At 41.4% G+C, this 13,098-nt stretch overlaps 1 protein-coding gene across 2 annotated transcripts in view; it reads right to left on the reverse strand.

Moving 5' to 3' along the window:
* Nucleotides 1–13,098, reverse strand: part of LOC105668775 (neurotrimin-like) — a 144,902-nt gene that overhangs the window by 53,300 nt on the left and 78,504 nt on the right. For both annotated transcript variants that reach the window (XM_067352629.1, XM_012361341.2), the window contains exon 2: nt 820–914. In XM_067352629.1, the coding sequence (XP_067208730.1) occupies nt 820–914 (95 nt within the window). The remainder of the gene's footprint in view (nt 1–819; nt 915–13,098) is intronic.

The raw sequence follows: 13,098 nt of genomic DNA on the forward strand, positions 1-13,098 counted from the left end.
CTATTCTTAATAATGTGTACGGCCTGACCCGACTTTTTTATAACAAAAACTGTAAAACTTACAGAATATGAAATTGCAGAGTATTTCGCTTGATATTATTAAGTGTTTCATAATTTTTTATATCACTACGTGTTAACATTTGTATTATCTTCATATTAAAATTACGAAGCCGTCGTGTCACTTAAAGTGACTTAGCGCCATTTAGGTACTTGTTATCATGGGGCATTCGCGGTGCCTCGAAATGGCCGCGCAGAATTTCGCAGCTAGTTCCTAACTACTTATTCATGAATTATTCTCATAAGTACACTATAAAAACACGTTTTATGATCGTTCGAAGAGTAAAGCATGTGATATAAAAATATATCACCGATAAACAGTTTAAGTCGTCAAATAATGAATGTAACGACAACAACAAAAAAAAAAACAAATTGTTGCAATGTTTTAATTTTCAAATATCGATAGCATCTCAAATTCAATAATTTAATTAATTTCATTAAGATTTTCGTAACAAGCATACTGTTTAATGTATTTAAGAGAAAAAAAAACAGTAGATTCAAGACATAATTGATTTCTGATTAAAAATTAAACGAGTTTCGTATTATTGTGAAAAATTTAATATATGCTTAACTATATACTCGATAGCGTACTTTGGTACCAATTAAATTACCTATGTGGAAGAATTTAGACAGTTTTTTGGAGAAGTTTGTCGGATATCGAGAAATTGACAAGCTTAATCGGCACATTAAGAACGTTTGACACTTTAATGAAAGAATCGATCGGCAGAGTATGCTCAAACGTATCCATAAAAACTCGAATTACCTTGTATCCGGCGAGATCTTGAACTACGCAGGAGAGAATGGCTTCCCTTCCCACCGGCGCGGTTACATTGGCTATTGGCTCCTTGAATTTAGGATCTGAAAAGAAAGATAAAATTGCAATGTTTCAGAAAAGTGTGATTATACAATATAAGATAATAATAAAATACATTCGCCTTTACAATCACCAGATAGAATATGATATAAATATCTAAAAACATACTTCTAAAAGATCAATATACGTGCGTTGATTTATAAATAAACATTAATATTAACTGTCCAAACAGATACATATACTATTCACTATTGTATTCTTAACCTATATTTAAAACTTTACAAAAGCAACAAATTTGATTTAACTTGCTTCTTTTCAATTCAGAGAGTGAAAATGTATGTGCGCGCGTGTGTGTGATTAAATTTACTCTATCGATATTTCACTTAGATTTATCTAAACCGTTTCTGCTTTTAAAACGAATACAATTAGTGTTCATCTAAAATCTGTTTATTTGTTTTGACCGTTTGAAATGAACTAAATAAATTGCATTGTTTTTTTTTTCATTAAAATCTAAGGTAGATATATCTGTAGTTATCAAAGGTAGATATATATCTGTAGTTATCAATATTTATTAATCAGATTTCCTACAAATAACTTTATCCTTGCATTCTTTTTTATTGAATTTATTTTTTATTAAATTTCGTTATTTTTTATTTTTTTATTTAAAAATTAATTGTGTTTTATATTCTTGCAGGAAACATTTAGTTAAGCGTTACGTGTTCTATATATTATGACGATACTTTATTCGCATTCAATGTGCTATACTTGATTTATCGCATCCGGTTTAATTTATCCGATTGAAATGTCAGTTTTTTCTAATTCAATGTCTTTTAATTCCTGTTATTGATTTATAGGGAACACATTGTATCCTCAAATGTATCTAGCGTGAAGACGTTAATATCGTATGGGAGGTGCGCGGAGAAATTATATCCAGTGATATAAAATATGGTATAGAGAGGCAAAGGGCACCGGGGAGAAAAATGGCCACCAGCCTAGCGTGAAAGATAAATGCACGTTTGGATTGCCCGTTGCAGATTTATCCTCCAGCAATCTAATGCAATATTATTGGATACACTCGATGTAACACAATGCGATTATTTCGTACGCCACTTTCCGTCCCGCAGAGGCGCGCCAATAAAGAAGTGGCTGTCAACCGTGGATCATAATATGAATATTACGTGCAAGCGTGCAATAAGGAAGGCGGAAATTATGTTTGCGCAGTATGATCACCGGTGCAATAGGGAATGGACGCAGTCCGAAATGCAAGTTAGTCATAGGCAATTTGGTAACTTGGACATTACGTACCGATCTTCCATCAAATGCATGCTAGAGAGGACATTGACCAACTACCATTGACCATTTGTAATGTCGGGCGTAAGCGTATAGGACGAACGTATCTAGAATATAACTCATCGGTACAGTTTATGGCGAATGTCTACACAAATTTCAATTACAAGTTTTGAATCAAAACGCTACACCCCCAACGCGATAATACACAAAACTGATTTTGATTGCAAATTGTATAAAATACGAATCAATTTTTATTCGGATTCAACAAGTTTTATTATTTCGACGTTATCGAGGCAAAATTAATTGGCTAACATGATTGCAGCAAGTCGTAATAGCAGAAAAAAATTAAATAAAATTTTTCACGTTTACATCGCGACAAAAAAAAATCCCGACGCGAAAACTTACGCGGCGCAGAAAACACAATCAGCGCGAGTGTACTCGAGTTAAAACGTATCCGGCGAAGTATGCGCGTTCCAATATGTATCCCCAATATCATCGCTTTCGCCGATAACAGAATTGTAAATAAAACACAAGCTTCTCCGCTGCCACAAAAGCGTCATCTGTTTCTCCATTAACGATAACGCGCAAACGTCAACATCGATCAACAACCAAGGATATTACTTGCTGCCGGCCGTCGCCGGTATCGCTCGTACAAAATTATTCCGGCGACTGCATTACGATATTGTCCATCAAATCTCGCCCGGGTCAACGCGAAACGTACACAGCGCGCCTAAAACGAACGACAAACGGCCCGGCCGTTCCACGTGCGCGCGAGCGAACAAGACCCATTAAAAGGTCAACATCGATCAAGAGCCAAAAATGCCCCACGGAGATTGTTTGCGGGAGACGTAAACCAGACGGGGAGAGAGGCAGGAGCGAGAAGGGGCTTGAAGGAGAAGCAGAGGTGGAACCGAGTATAGCCGTAGATGGCTTCGTAATGGGAGCATAAGGGAACCATAATTCCGGCGAGCATGCTCGTCTGTCGGCGGCCCGCGGGCCGTGGTGGCTCTCGCGGGAAATTCGGCCGTATCAGGGCTCTCGCTTCGGTCGGCTTTGATGGATCGGACTTACCGGAGAATAGCCGTTTTGAATCCGGGGCCATGAGAAGCGGATAGTGAGCATACTTTTTGGCAAACAACGAGTGCGCCGTGGCAGAACGACCCTCAAATGACAGATAATCCTTACCAATCACGTATTTTTAGCACTTTCGCTACAATCCGCGGTGACTTTAATTCGCACTGAATCTCTCAACTCGCGTGTATAATTGGAACGAAATTGCGCGGATTAGAAGAGAACGTTCGTTAAAGAAAATTGTTCGATTCTCCAAACATTTCTCGTATCATTTAATTCATCGTTATATCGCCGGATTATCAAAACCGAGCTTGCCATTCGCTACTTTCATTGCATTTGCATCGCAAATCTCAACGATAACGTTCAACGATGCGGAGTGAGCGTCGCGAGCATTGTAAATTTTATCAAGAGAGAAACGCATTACCCGCGGTATTTTCCAATTAGTCTTGAGTACGAGGACAAAAATGCATTCCCGATGTTGACAATTCGGCAAGTAATGCGCGCATCTGCATTTTTCGCAGTCGCATCCGTTGCCTCACGCATATTGTCGACACGGCGTTTTAAGTTATAGCCGGCGAAGCGTATGTAAGTAATCCAATAGTCGATCATTTCAAAAAAGCGAGCGGCGAAAGGCGCACGCGAGAGTTAGGGTATGGGAGCGAAGCGCGATAAAAAATATCACGAGCTTTCGCCGATGCACATCGTCACTAATGCACTTTATAGGACGAACGTCAAAATATCAACGTTCAGATTTAGAGCACGAGAACCGGTTGCATTTTAAAAAATTTCAGTCGCCGCGACATTTACGATGCGAAGTAAGTTTTCATTTATGATCGCGCACACACACGCATTTGTGTACGTACGATCGCGGCATAATTTGAGTCAGCATTATAGCAGCGCACACATCATGCAGTAGGAAAAAAAATGCTTTCCACGTTGAGCGATATCGCGCGATAAACCTAGAAATAGCGTGCGATTAAAAACTGGAGATAAAGATAAAAGGCAAAAGGTGAAACTTTGCCATAAGTAAAAAGTGACGCTCTTATAATTAATCTCTCAAACAGTGTCCTTATATTGTCGTATCGGTAATATCGCGGCTATAAATAAACTCGAACCTGTCACCACTATCACCGCTATCACCCGTTAAGAACCCGCATAGCCGCGAACCAGTGAACCGTGTTAAAACACCCCCGCAACGCGGCATTTCTCACTTCGACGATCATGCTTCCTCGATTTTCGTCGCTTCGGCTTCCGAGTGGAAGCGTACGAGCGAGGTCAAACGGAAGAACACGAGAGACGGAAGGTCGCGGCTTTCTTCAGAAAATGAACCGCCGAGTAAAGTCCACGCGACTCGTCGCGTGTTGCTGAAGGATTATTTTCGCGAATGCGAGGCTAGAAAATCACTGACGCCTCCGCGGCGCGCGCCGTTACAACACGCCGCCGGAATAATAAGAGTTTCGTCTACTTAGTCCGACAGGCGCTTACGCGCTCCTATTTATGGCGATGCTATCTTCTCGGGTGCTTATGGCAGCATCCGTTGGCAAATACGCGTCGCGAAATCCCCAAAGCGCGAAGTGCTTTATATACACGTTTCTCCTCCCTTTTTCACTTGTTTGCCGCGCGCTCCAGATTCTCGGATGCTTTTTGTCCCTTTTGCAACTCGCTCGCATAGTCCCATCGACTCTTGCTCTCATTATCCGCCGCGTCGCGGCTTATTTGAGTTGATTCGTTCTATTCTGCTACGTTTTCTGCATTCGTTTCTCGCGCCGAACCTTTGATTCTATTTCTATTTCTCGATAGCGTCAATCCCGATTGTGTTGAGAATTGTTCGATCTCAGACTGTCGATCATTTGTGAAATTGCATTAACGCTTGTTTTCTCATTATTGTTTCTGGATTACGATTGATCTTTTTCCGATTTTGCGACAGCCTTATATAAATGACGGACAAATAAATACAATTGTAAGTGAATATATATTTCAAGTGAATTATTTTCTAGATTTTATTTAGTCCTCTTACTATTTAATATCTAGTTAATATCGACGTCCGAAACCAAATAAGAAATTTATTCGCTCCCTTTCTCATCATAACCGGCAAGCTTGCGTCTCTTTATTCTCTGTCAAGTAGAATATTTCCTTCCTTTTATGCATCGTCTAATTCAGCACTTGGACTTCTTCGTTTTTACCCGTTGCTCTCCTTTTCGCACCAAAGAGTATGTCTCTCATCGTTCCCCATCCTCCCCCTTCTCATTTTCCCGAGACTCAGCGCCTCTGTCCGTCTCATTCCTTCGTTCATTTTCATCCCCCTCGCACCCCCTTATTTCGCGGCTCTTTCGCGAACCCACGTGGTACACGGCGTATAGCATAATAACGAGCCATGAACAGCGCAACGCGTCGGCCGCTTTATTTCACCATTTCTGGAGTCTGAAATATCTCGCTCCTCTGAAATCACTTCGCGCGGGCTAGCAGTAACTTCCCTCCGCACCTTCTGCACGCGCGGCTCTCTCGTTGCAAACGGCTTAATGCCTGCAACAGTAACTCATTCGAAACTCATTCCTTCCGAGAAATAGTTCGAGGGAATCTACGGGAAATACGAGAATAGGATCCGTGTCCAATTTGTTGTAATAATAGAACGACGCCGACCGCGAATTGATGCACTACCGTACCAGAGATAAACGACTCTCCGCGCCGAGAGTTTTAAATTTTAATCACTGTTAATGCCGTACGTGTTAAACGACGAGGATTTTTGTGCATCCTAAACATCAGCTTGATTAATACTTAACGATACCTAAAAGAGCGGCGATTGCGCGGAATTTTGTTGCTTTAATTTCATGTCAATTTAAATTAAATTTCACAGAAGAAACGCTAAAAAAAGGAAGAGAAAAGCATGCAATTTTTACGGTGCAAAATAACAAGAGCGGTGACCGCAGAGAATCCCTTGATCCGAAGAAAGAGGTTACGGCGGAACAATTAATTATTCCACTGTCGTGTCGTACAACGGGGCAGTATGTTTGTGCGCGATATCACTTGTGTCGCCGCGTTTCTGGTTTATTGCCACCGGGATGTGTTGGCAAAGAAGCAGCATGTGATACTTGTAACAGATTGCATTTCGTGCCGGGACACACTTTGTTATCTGGGTTTACACTTTCATGCACCAGGAACGACCTCACGTTTCCTACCTCGTGTCGGTCTATTTATTTTGGCCACTTGGGTTTTCAAGGTGCTGTCGACGTGTTTGTGACAGGGGCTCTTTTCAAGTTCAGCAATCCGGCCAACTATTGTTAGATAATGTCAGCTTGTATATATAAGACCAATTGTGACGATGGACGATGGCAAAAATATTCCTAAACTATGTGCGCGCGCGCGCACTGATAGATACACTTATATCACCTAAAACGTCACCAAATTTAAGAATATACGAATATATCGCTGCACTTATTTCTCCATACGTATCTAAAAGCGTGAATTTATATTCTTTAAAAATAGAACTAGGAGGAATTCTAGTAGTTATTAAATGACATAAAAGACGTTAATATTTTCACTGATTCGATAAGTAAAACTATACGTGCACGTTTATATAACCTTAAATACTGTTTTAGAACGTAACGTCCAATTATTAATATATTTGAATAAAAATCAGATAATAGATAATACAAAAAATTTATATAAATTATAGAATATACATAAGCAGCTTATTTGAAACATCGTTATATCGGTCGGGTATTTATACAACTGCGCTGTGTAGCATATTTGATTCTGGTGACAGTAAACCTATATATAATCGATATAGTTTATAAATAAACTATTATTTGAAGCATAAAAATAAGTTTTACAGTTGGTATATGTTGCATTTAATAAATAACGACAGGAATTAGCAATAATTTATGTCGCTTGATTCACGCGTGTTGGAAGAAAATAAATCAATCATCCGTTTCCTTTTTTAAAAATGAATCGCCACGGAAACGTAAAGTAAAAGTTGAATCTTTGTCGAAGAGCCGAGCGAACAAGCGGATTCGAATTAAAAGCCGATCGGTTTAAAATGTAAGTGAGCGCTCGATCGCATCCGACCAGTTCGCCTCGGTCGTGGAATCAATTGCAAGGTACGACGACGCTACCAGCAAATCTTTTTATATTTCTTTGTCTCAAGAACGGAGAACATCTTGAATTAAGCTATTCGATGAATAATAGCAAAATTTTCCAACACCAACACTTTCTCAGCCAACTCGTTATAGACCCTAGTATATCACAGGTTCGATTCTACATTGAGGACGCAGCACGTAATGATATACATAATAAATCTACCAGGTAAACGCATTAAAAGAGATTAAGTTACGGCACTTTTGACGGAAGGTGGATTCAGTTTCTCTCTCATCTCCCTTTCTCTCTCCACGGTACTGGAAGATAAAGAATCTTGACTGAGCTCGCTTGCACGATTCAATTACCCTTGAATTCAAAAGGCCGGCGAGGGAGCGCATGCCACCGAAAAAGATTATCCGCGACAATAAAAATACCGCGGCGCATCGAGATTCCCGGGGACGTGTTCTACCGTCGACGATACGCGTTTCTAAAAGACCCCTTAATTCAGCCTAAAATGGATTTTTATTCCTCCTACCCCCGTTTGCGTTTCATCAGACGACACCGTGACTGAAGGAAAATGCACGATTTCTGAGAGACACTCTCTGTAAGATTGCCGGTGAAATCTGGCGGAATGTGCGCACGCTAGATACTACGCTATAAGTTATCTACCCGCGACGAACATTTGCACAATACGTTATACTTTTTATCCCCGGGCGTTCGGCCGCGAACTCATTCAGCACATACGTTCGCTCGAATGATTTTCATATCAAGGGAAATTGAGCTTTCCATGAATTCTTTCCCGCCGCTGCCGTTTACTTCTCGGGGAAATTATAAGTTTGTAATGACCCTTGCCTTCTGCGCTGACTCGGAACAATAAATGTATAATGCGATATAAAAGAGAGAGTATGCGCTCTCTGCGGTTTTGCGGCCGGACATTTCCTTACAGTTAATTCTCAACGAATGAAACAGCCTTTCCGTTCGACTTTTCACCTTATTACGCGATAATCCCCCGAGATAAAATGGGTCGGGCCGCTCTATAATGTGACGATATTTGAGTTAACGCGAAAATATAATTACACATTGTTCATATATTCAAAAGAGTTTTACTTCCCTTTCAAGATTATCGAGTGTATTACGTTTGTACTACTGCAATAAAATTTCCCCTGGGATATTATTTCGCATGGAGATTACTTTTTGAATTAAAAGCAGGCCGATATAACGATCCGCGTCAAATTTGGCGTATCAATCAAGATTACGTGTCACATAAATAATGAAGCGTTTGGAAAATCGGGCATTAATTAAAACCCGAAATATCTTCGAACTTTTAATGAATCCCGCGATATACCTATAGCGAATTATTAATCCGTTGTATTTCCTGTGGCGTGCTTCTCCGATTTGATCGCATCGCAAACAAATATTTTGAATTTCATTACAGAATTTTGTTATTTAATACCGTGTAATTTAAATATTAATTAAAATAATGCATATCGTATTACTTCGAAACACCAGCATGCAGATTGCATATTACGATACATCCCGTTATCAATTCAAGATAAAATCGAAGTGCAAAGCGAATCGAGTATTGAAACTTGCGTTATTTTCATATCAAATAATTTGCAAAAAATTTTAAATAAAGCTCACGATAGAAAGCTTTAACGATTTTTACGTATTTTATCAAAAATACCACGCAATGAAACTTGATCGATTCGATATCAATGGCAATTATTTACAATACTCTTGACGAGTGAATGAAAATTCGATTAACGCTATTCATCCGCTATATTAGCGACAAGGTCAATCGAGATTTCTCAGCAGATACACCGCTCTTTGACTCGAGTAACGGCATCGAATTAGTGAGCCTCTTCATCCGCCGTGTCGACACGCGCCGGCAAGCGTTCCGTTTCGATGCCTTGCTGCCGTACGTAACCCAGAAGTTCGGCCCTCTGACATCCACCTTTCCCCTTCTTCTCAACACCGTGTCAGCGTCGCTCTCACCGACGGAATTCCTCTTAATTGCATACGGTAATTATTGTTTGCGCGGCTAAATACGTCAACATGTATAAACGACTAAAGACTCCTTTCTAAAATCACGCTACGGAATTCGTCATAATGCACTGCAAATACCATCAAGTTGCTTGAAACGAATCACTGCGCAGCGGAAATACACCGTAATAAATAATAAAAAGAGACGTAAAGATATAGAAATCTTTCTATTTATCCGCATTTGCAGTCACTTGCGCAGCACGACTTTCACAGCAAAGATAAAATCAACTGCCTGAGAAATGTTGCTAATTTTTTTATTCCATTTACGGGAGGAAAGAATTTGCGCATTCAACTGATTAAATTAGATCGAAAATCATATTAGTGCGCTGAGACGATGCCATTATTCAGAAAACGTTATTACAAAGTATAATAACGTACTTCGTAATATACATACGTCGCATTTTCGGTGTCTCCGCCAACTTCGAGTTTCATCCTTCCAGGAATAAAGCTGCATTTAATTGCATGCGATAATTATTGTTTACGCAGCAAATACATCAGCACGTAGTCTGCTGGTGAGTTCTGCTCTTAAAGTCTGCGCGATAATTTCTGCCTTATAGAGCACGTTGATTTCCGGAGAAAAGGAAGGCAGCGGATGAAATATGATGACACGAAATTGCAATTATAACTACTTATTGTTCTGTAGTTCTCTCTCTCTCTTTCTCTCTGATGCTACTGCGTTCAACTTAATGCTACTTTAAGGATAAAGGATCTATACGCTAGATAATTATTTCAGATTATTGTTATCAAAGATATATATTATTGAAGCTATAGCGAGCACGCAAAACACGACACAGCTGGCTGTTCAATGCGCGGCGCAAGCATGAGCGACTAATTGTCCGTAATTAATACTCGGAGGCGTCATTAACAGCCCCTTAAAAGCCGTGTGACGGACGTTGCGACAAGCTAGACCTACGAAACGAACGCAGCCGTGGGGAAACCCGAGGAAAAAAAAACAATGTAATATAAATCGCAATCGCAACGACCATACGTCGTGGTATACGTTGCGGCACGTTAAAGTAATAAAACGCGCGCACGCTGCAAGTTTCTCCCCGCCGTCTTACCGTCTTTCCCGACGTCAGGGCGGTCAGTCCGTTGTTCGTCGACCGGTGTCCTTTCTGCCGGCGTCATTAAGCCCGATGCACAATGGCCGGTCGTGAGATTTAACCGCAGCGAGGAAAGATTACGGCATCGCGCCTGGGGCGCAGGCGACATGCCCGCGACTTTGTTAACGTCCGTGCCCATTACGAGCGGCATTTGTTCTCCCTTTGTCCCGATCTCGTAACACGCTCGAGTCTATGAGAAAAGGGAGCGAGTCGGAACGCTCGTTCAACGTAACGGCTGCATAAGCACCTTGCGAAGCAACGAATGCAAATAACCGCGCGCCGCTCCGTATACTTTGAACTCATCATATTCCCGCTCGATAAATGCGCCTCGGGGCATTTGAGAAGCCCGATCGGCTTCTCGCAGTTTGAGACTTAATTGCGCGTCAAAGGCGCAAAGTCCTCTTCCGCGTTCCCTTCGCCGTCCGGTTTCTAAAGAACACTTTGAACAATGCGCAATTTCTATAAACAAACGACACTATCTTATCTAAACGCCACCGCGGCTGCCGTTGTGCATCGGACTTTACAGGGACGTCTCTATTTGTACCGTTAACATTTGATGACGGTGGTGTTAGTACTGTTGACGGCTGACTGTGCGCCGCTGTGTTGGTCTTCGTAAGTGACGAGTGGTCTTGGCCGCTTCGCGGAACCGTGGTGGAGAGTTGACGGAAGAAGAGAAGCGAGCTCTGCAGGAAGGAGGACGGAGCGGAGGGTCGGGCGAGAGAAGAAGCTAGCGAACGAGGAATTGGAGCAAAGTTGAAGTAACTGCCTTCGAAGAACAGACTAAGTTACTGCCGATGGAAGAGGTTATTAGAGGGTTATATGAGAGTTTTATCTCCGCCGCTATTTTTGCGACTGCACACAGTTAAAAAGAGCGAGATATGTCGGGGGAACCGGAACAGAATGTTGAGCTGTGGCCAAATGTGTGCCTCGCACGGGAACCGGTTTCCTAAAGTTATAAAATCAGCATATCAGCAAGGAGACGTTTTATTTTAGCCTCCTGTTTCGACTTGCCATTGAAATAGCAGAACGCCACGAAATCGCGAGTTTAAAGTGAATTGTGAGATTAAATTATTTGCTTTTTTTTTTCTAGAGCGAAGCGAGCGAATCTTAATTTCTCAATAATCGCAAAGCGAAGATGCCGCTGACAGTCTCGACTTTTTATCGAACTCCTTGAATAAAAAATATATTTCAATCGCGTGACTATTTTGTAATATAATATTAAAAAGCAAAATCTATATATTTTCCTTCATTCCCGATGAAATCCCTGTGATGTCGGCACCCTTTGGGACGATGAAACAAATATTACGCAACGCAGCAGACTTTATACAACACACAGGCAGCACAATAGTGTCTAAAGTAAAATACATAAAGTAGCTAAAAAGCGCTTTAGTAACAAACATGTTTTGAGCAACGCAGTCACAACTACTCCATTATGCGATAATTAAAATTGTGTAGTTACATATTCGTCAGAAATGAACAGAGAATGTCAAGCCGGGTGATGTCGCGAAAAATTGGCTCTTAGAATCGGACTCGAATCGATTTTTCTACTAGCGTTCTACACGGCGAAGCATTACAGTAAAATTGTTCGGCTCTTGAAGCTTTTAAAAGGCTGCGGCAAATGGAACCTACAGTGAAACGCCATAGTTTAGACAAACGCTACGTTTGGACCGACGAGATGCCCCTTTGAAAAGCTCGGGGGATTTGTTCGCCCCGCCTAAAATATCCCTTTTATATAAATTCACGGTAAACAAGGAAATGCGGTGTCGCGCGGTCGAACAATAAACGATAAAAATGAATCCGCAAAACGTTTCTCACGTGTACATTCTCTGACTTACCTAAGATTCCGTGAGCGTGTTTTTCAGGCGAGAAAACACAGCGCTGGAAAAATATGAGTTTTCACGAGTGATGTTTAAAATCGCCGCGCGCAATATTACCTTTATATCCCTAACGCAAAATCCACAAGCGTGAGAAAACATATTTTTGCAAAAATGCGCAATACGCGGCTACAAAGCGCGCGACCTAACGATCGCGTGTCTCGCGATTCAAGCTGCGTCCGCATATAGCGGAAAACGCCGGTAGTAATTGCGATCGGTTAATTGTAGCGAATCCGGCGCGAAATACAGTGAAATATCCACATTTCTAGTGGATTGCACTCGGTGCTGCATTTCATGTATGAATCACGGGAGCATCGCATCTGAGAGGGACTTATTAAAAGTACTCCTCAAAAGCGCACTTGCGTCTGAGGAGGAACGTAATCAAAGGCGAAACATTTTCCTTCTCGGCGGAAGTAAGATGAGCTGCAGATGCGCGTGCCTTCGCGGGCATAATCACGGCGAGATCCTATCGTATAATCACTGTTAGTCCCGTCGTATCTTCGAATTTGCCATTAATCGTAAAACGTCGTCAGACGTCGATTAAAGCGAGGTGGTTTGGCGAGCGAGGGACGAACGAGGGGAATAATATATCACGGCATTAATTAGTCGCTAGGATATTTGGCGGGGCCGAGCATGTTCATTAATTGACGGTTGTGCGTTGTTGGCTTTATTGTACATCGGATAATCGTAAAGACGTAATGACCGCGGCGCGCGATATATCGCTGAAATCAGTTTATGATCCACGAAGATGCAATGCATAACGCAAAAGTCGT

This window comes from Linepithema humile, chromosome 3, assembly GCF_040581485.1.
Source record: "Linepithema humile isolate Giens D197 chromosome 3, Lhum_UNIL_v1.0, whole genome shotgun sequence".
Lineage (NCBI taxonomy): Eukaryota > Metazoa > Arthropoda > Insecta > Hymenoptera > Formicidae > Linepithema > Linepithema humile.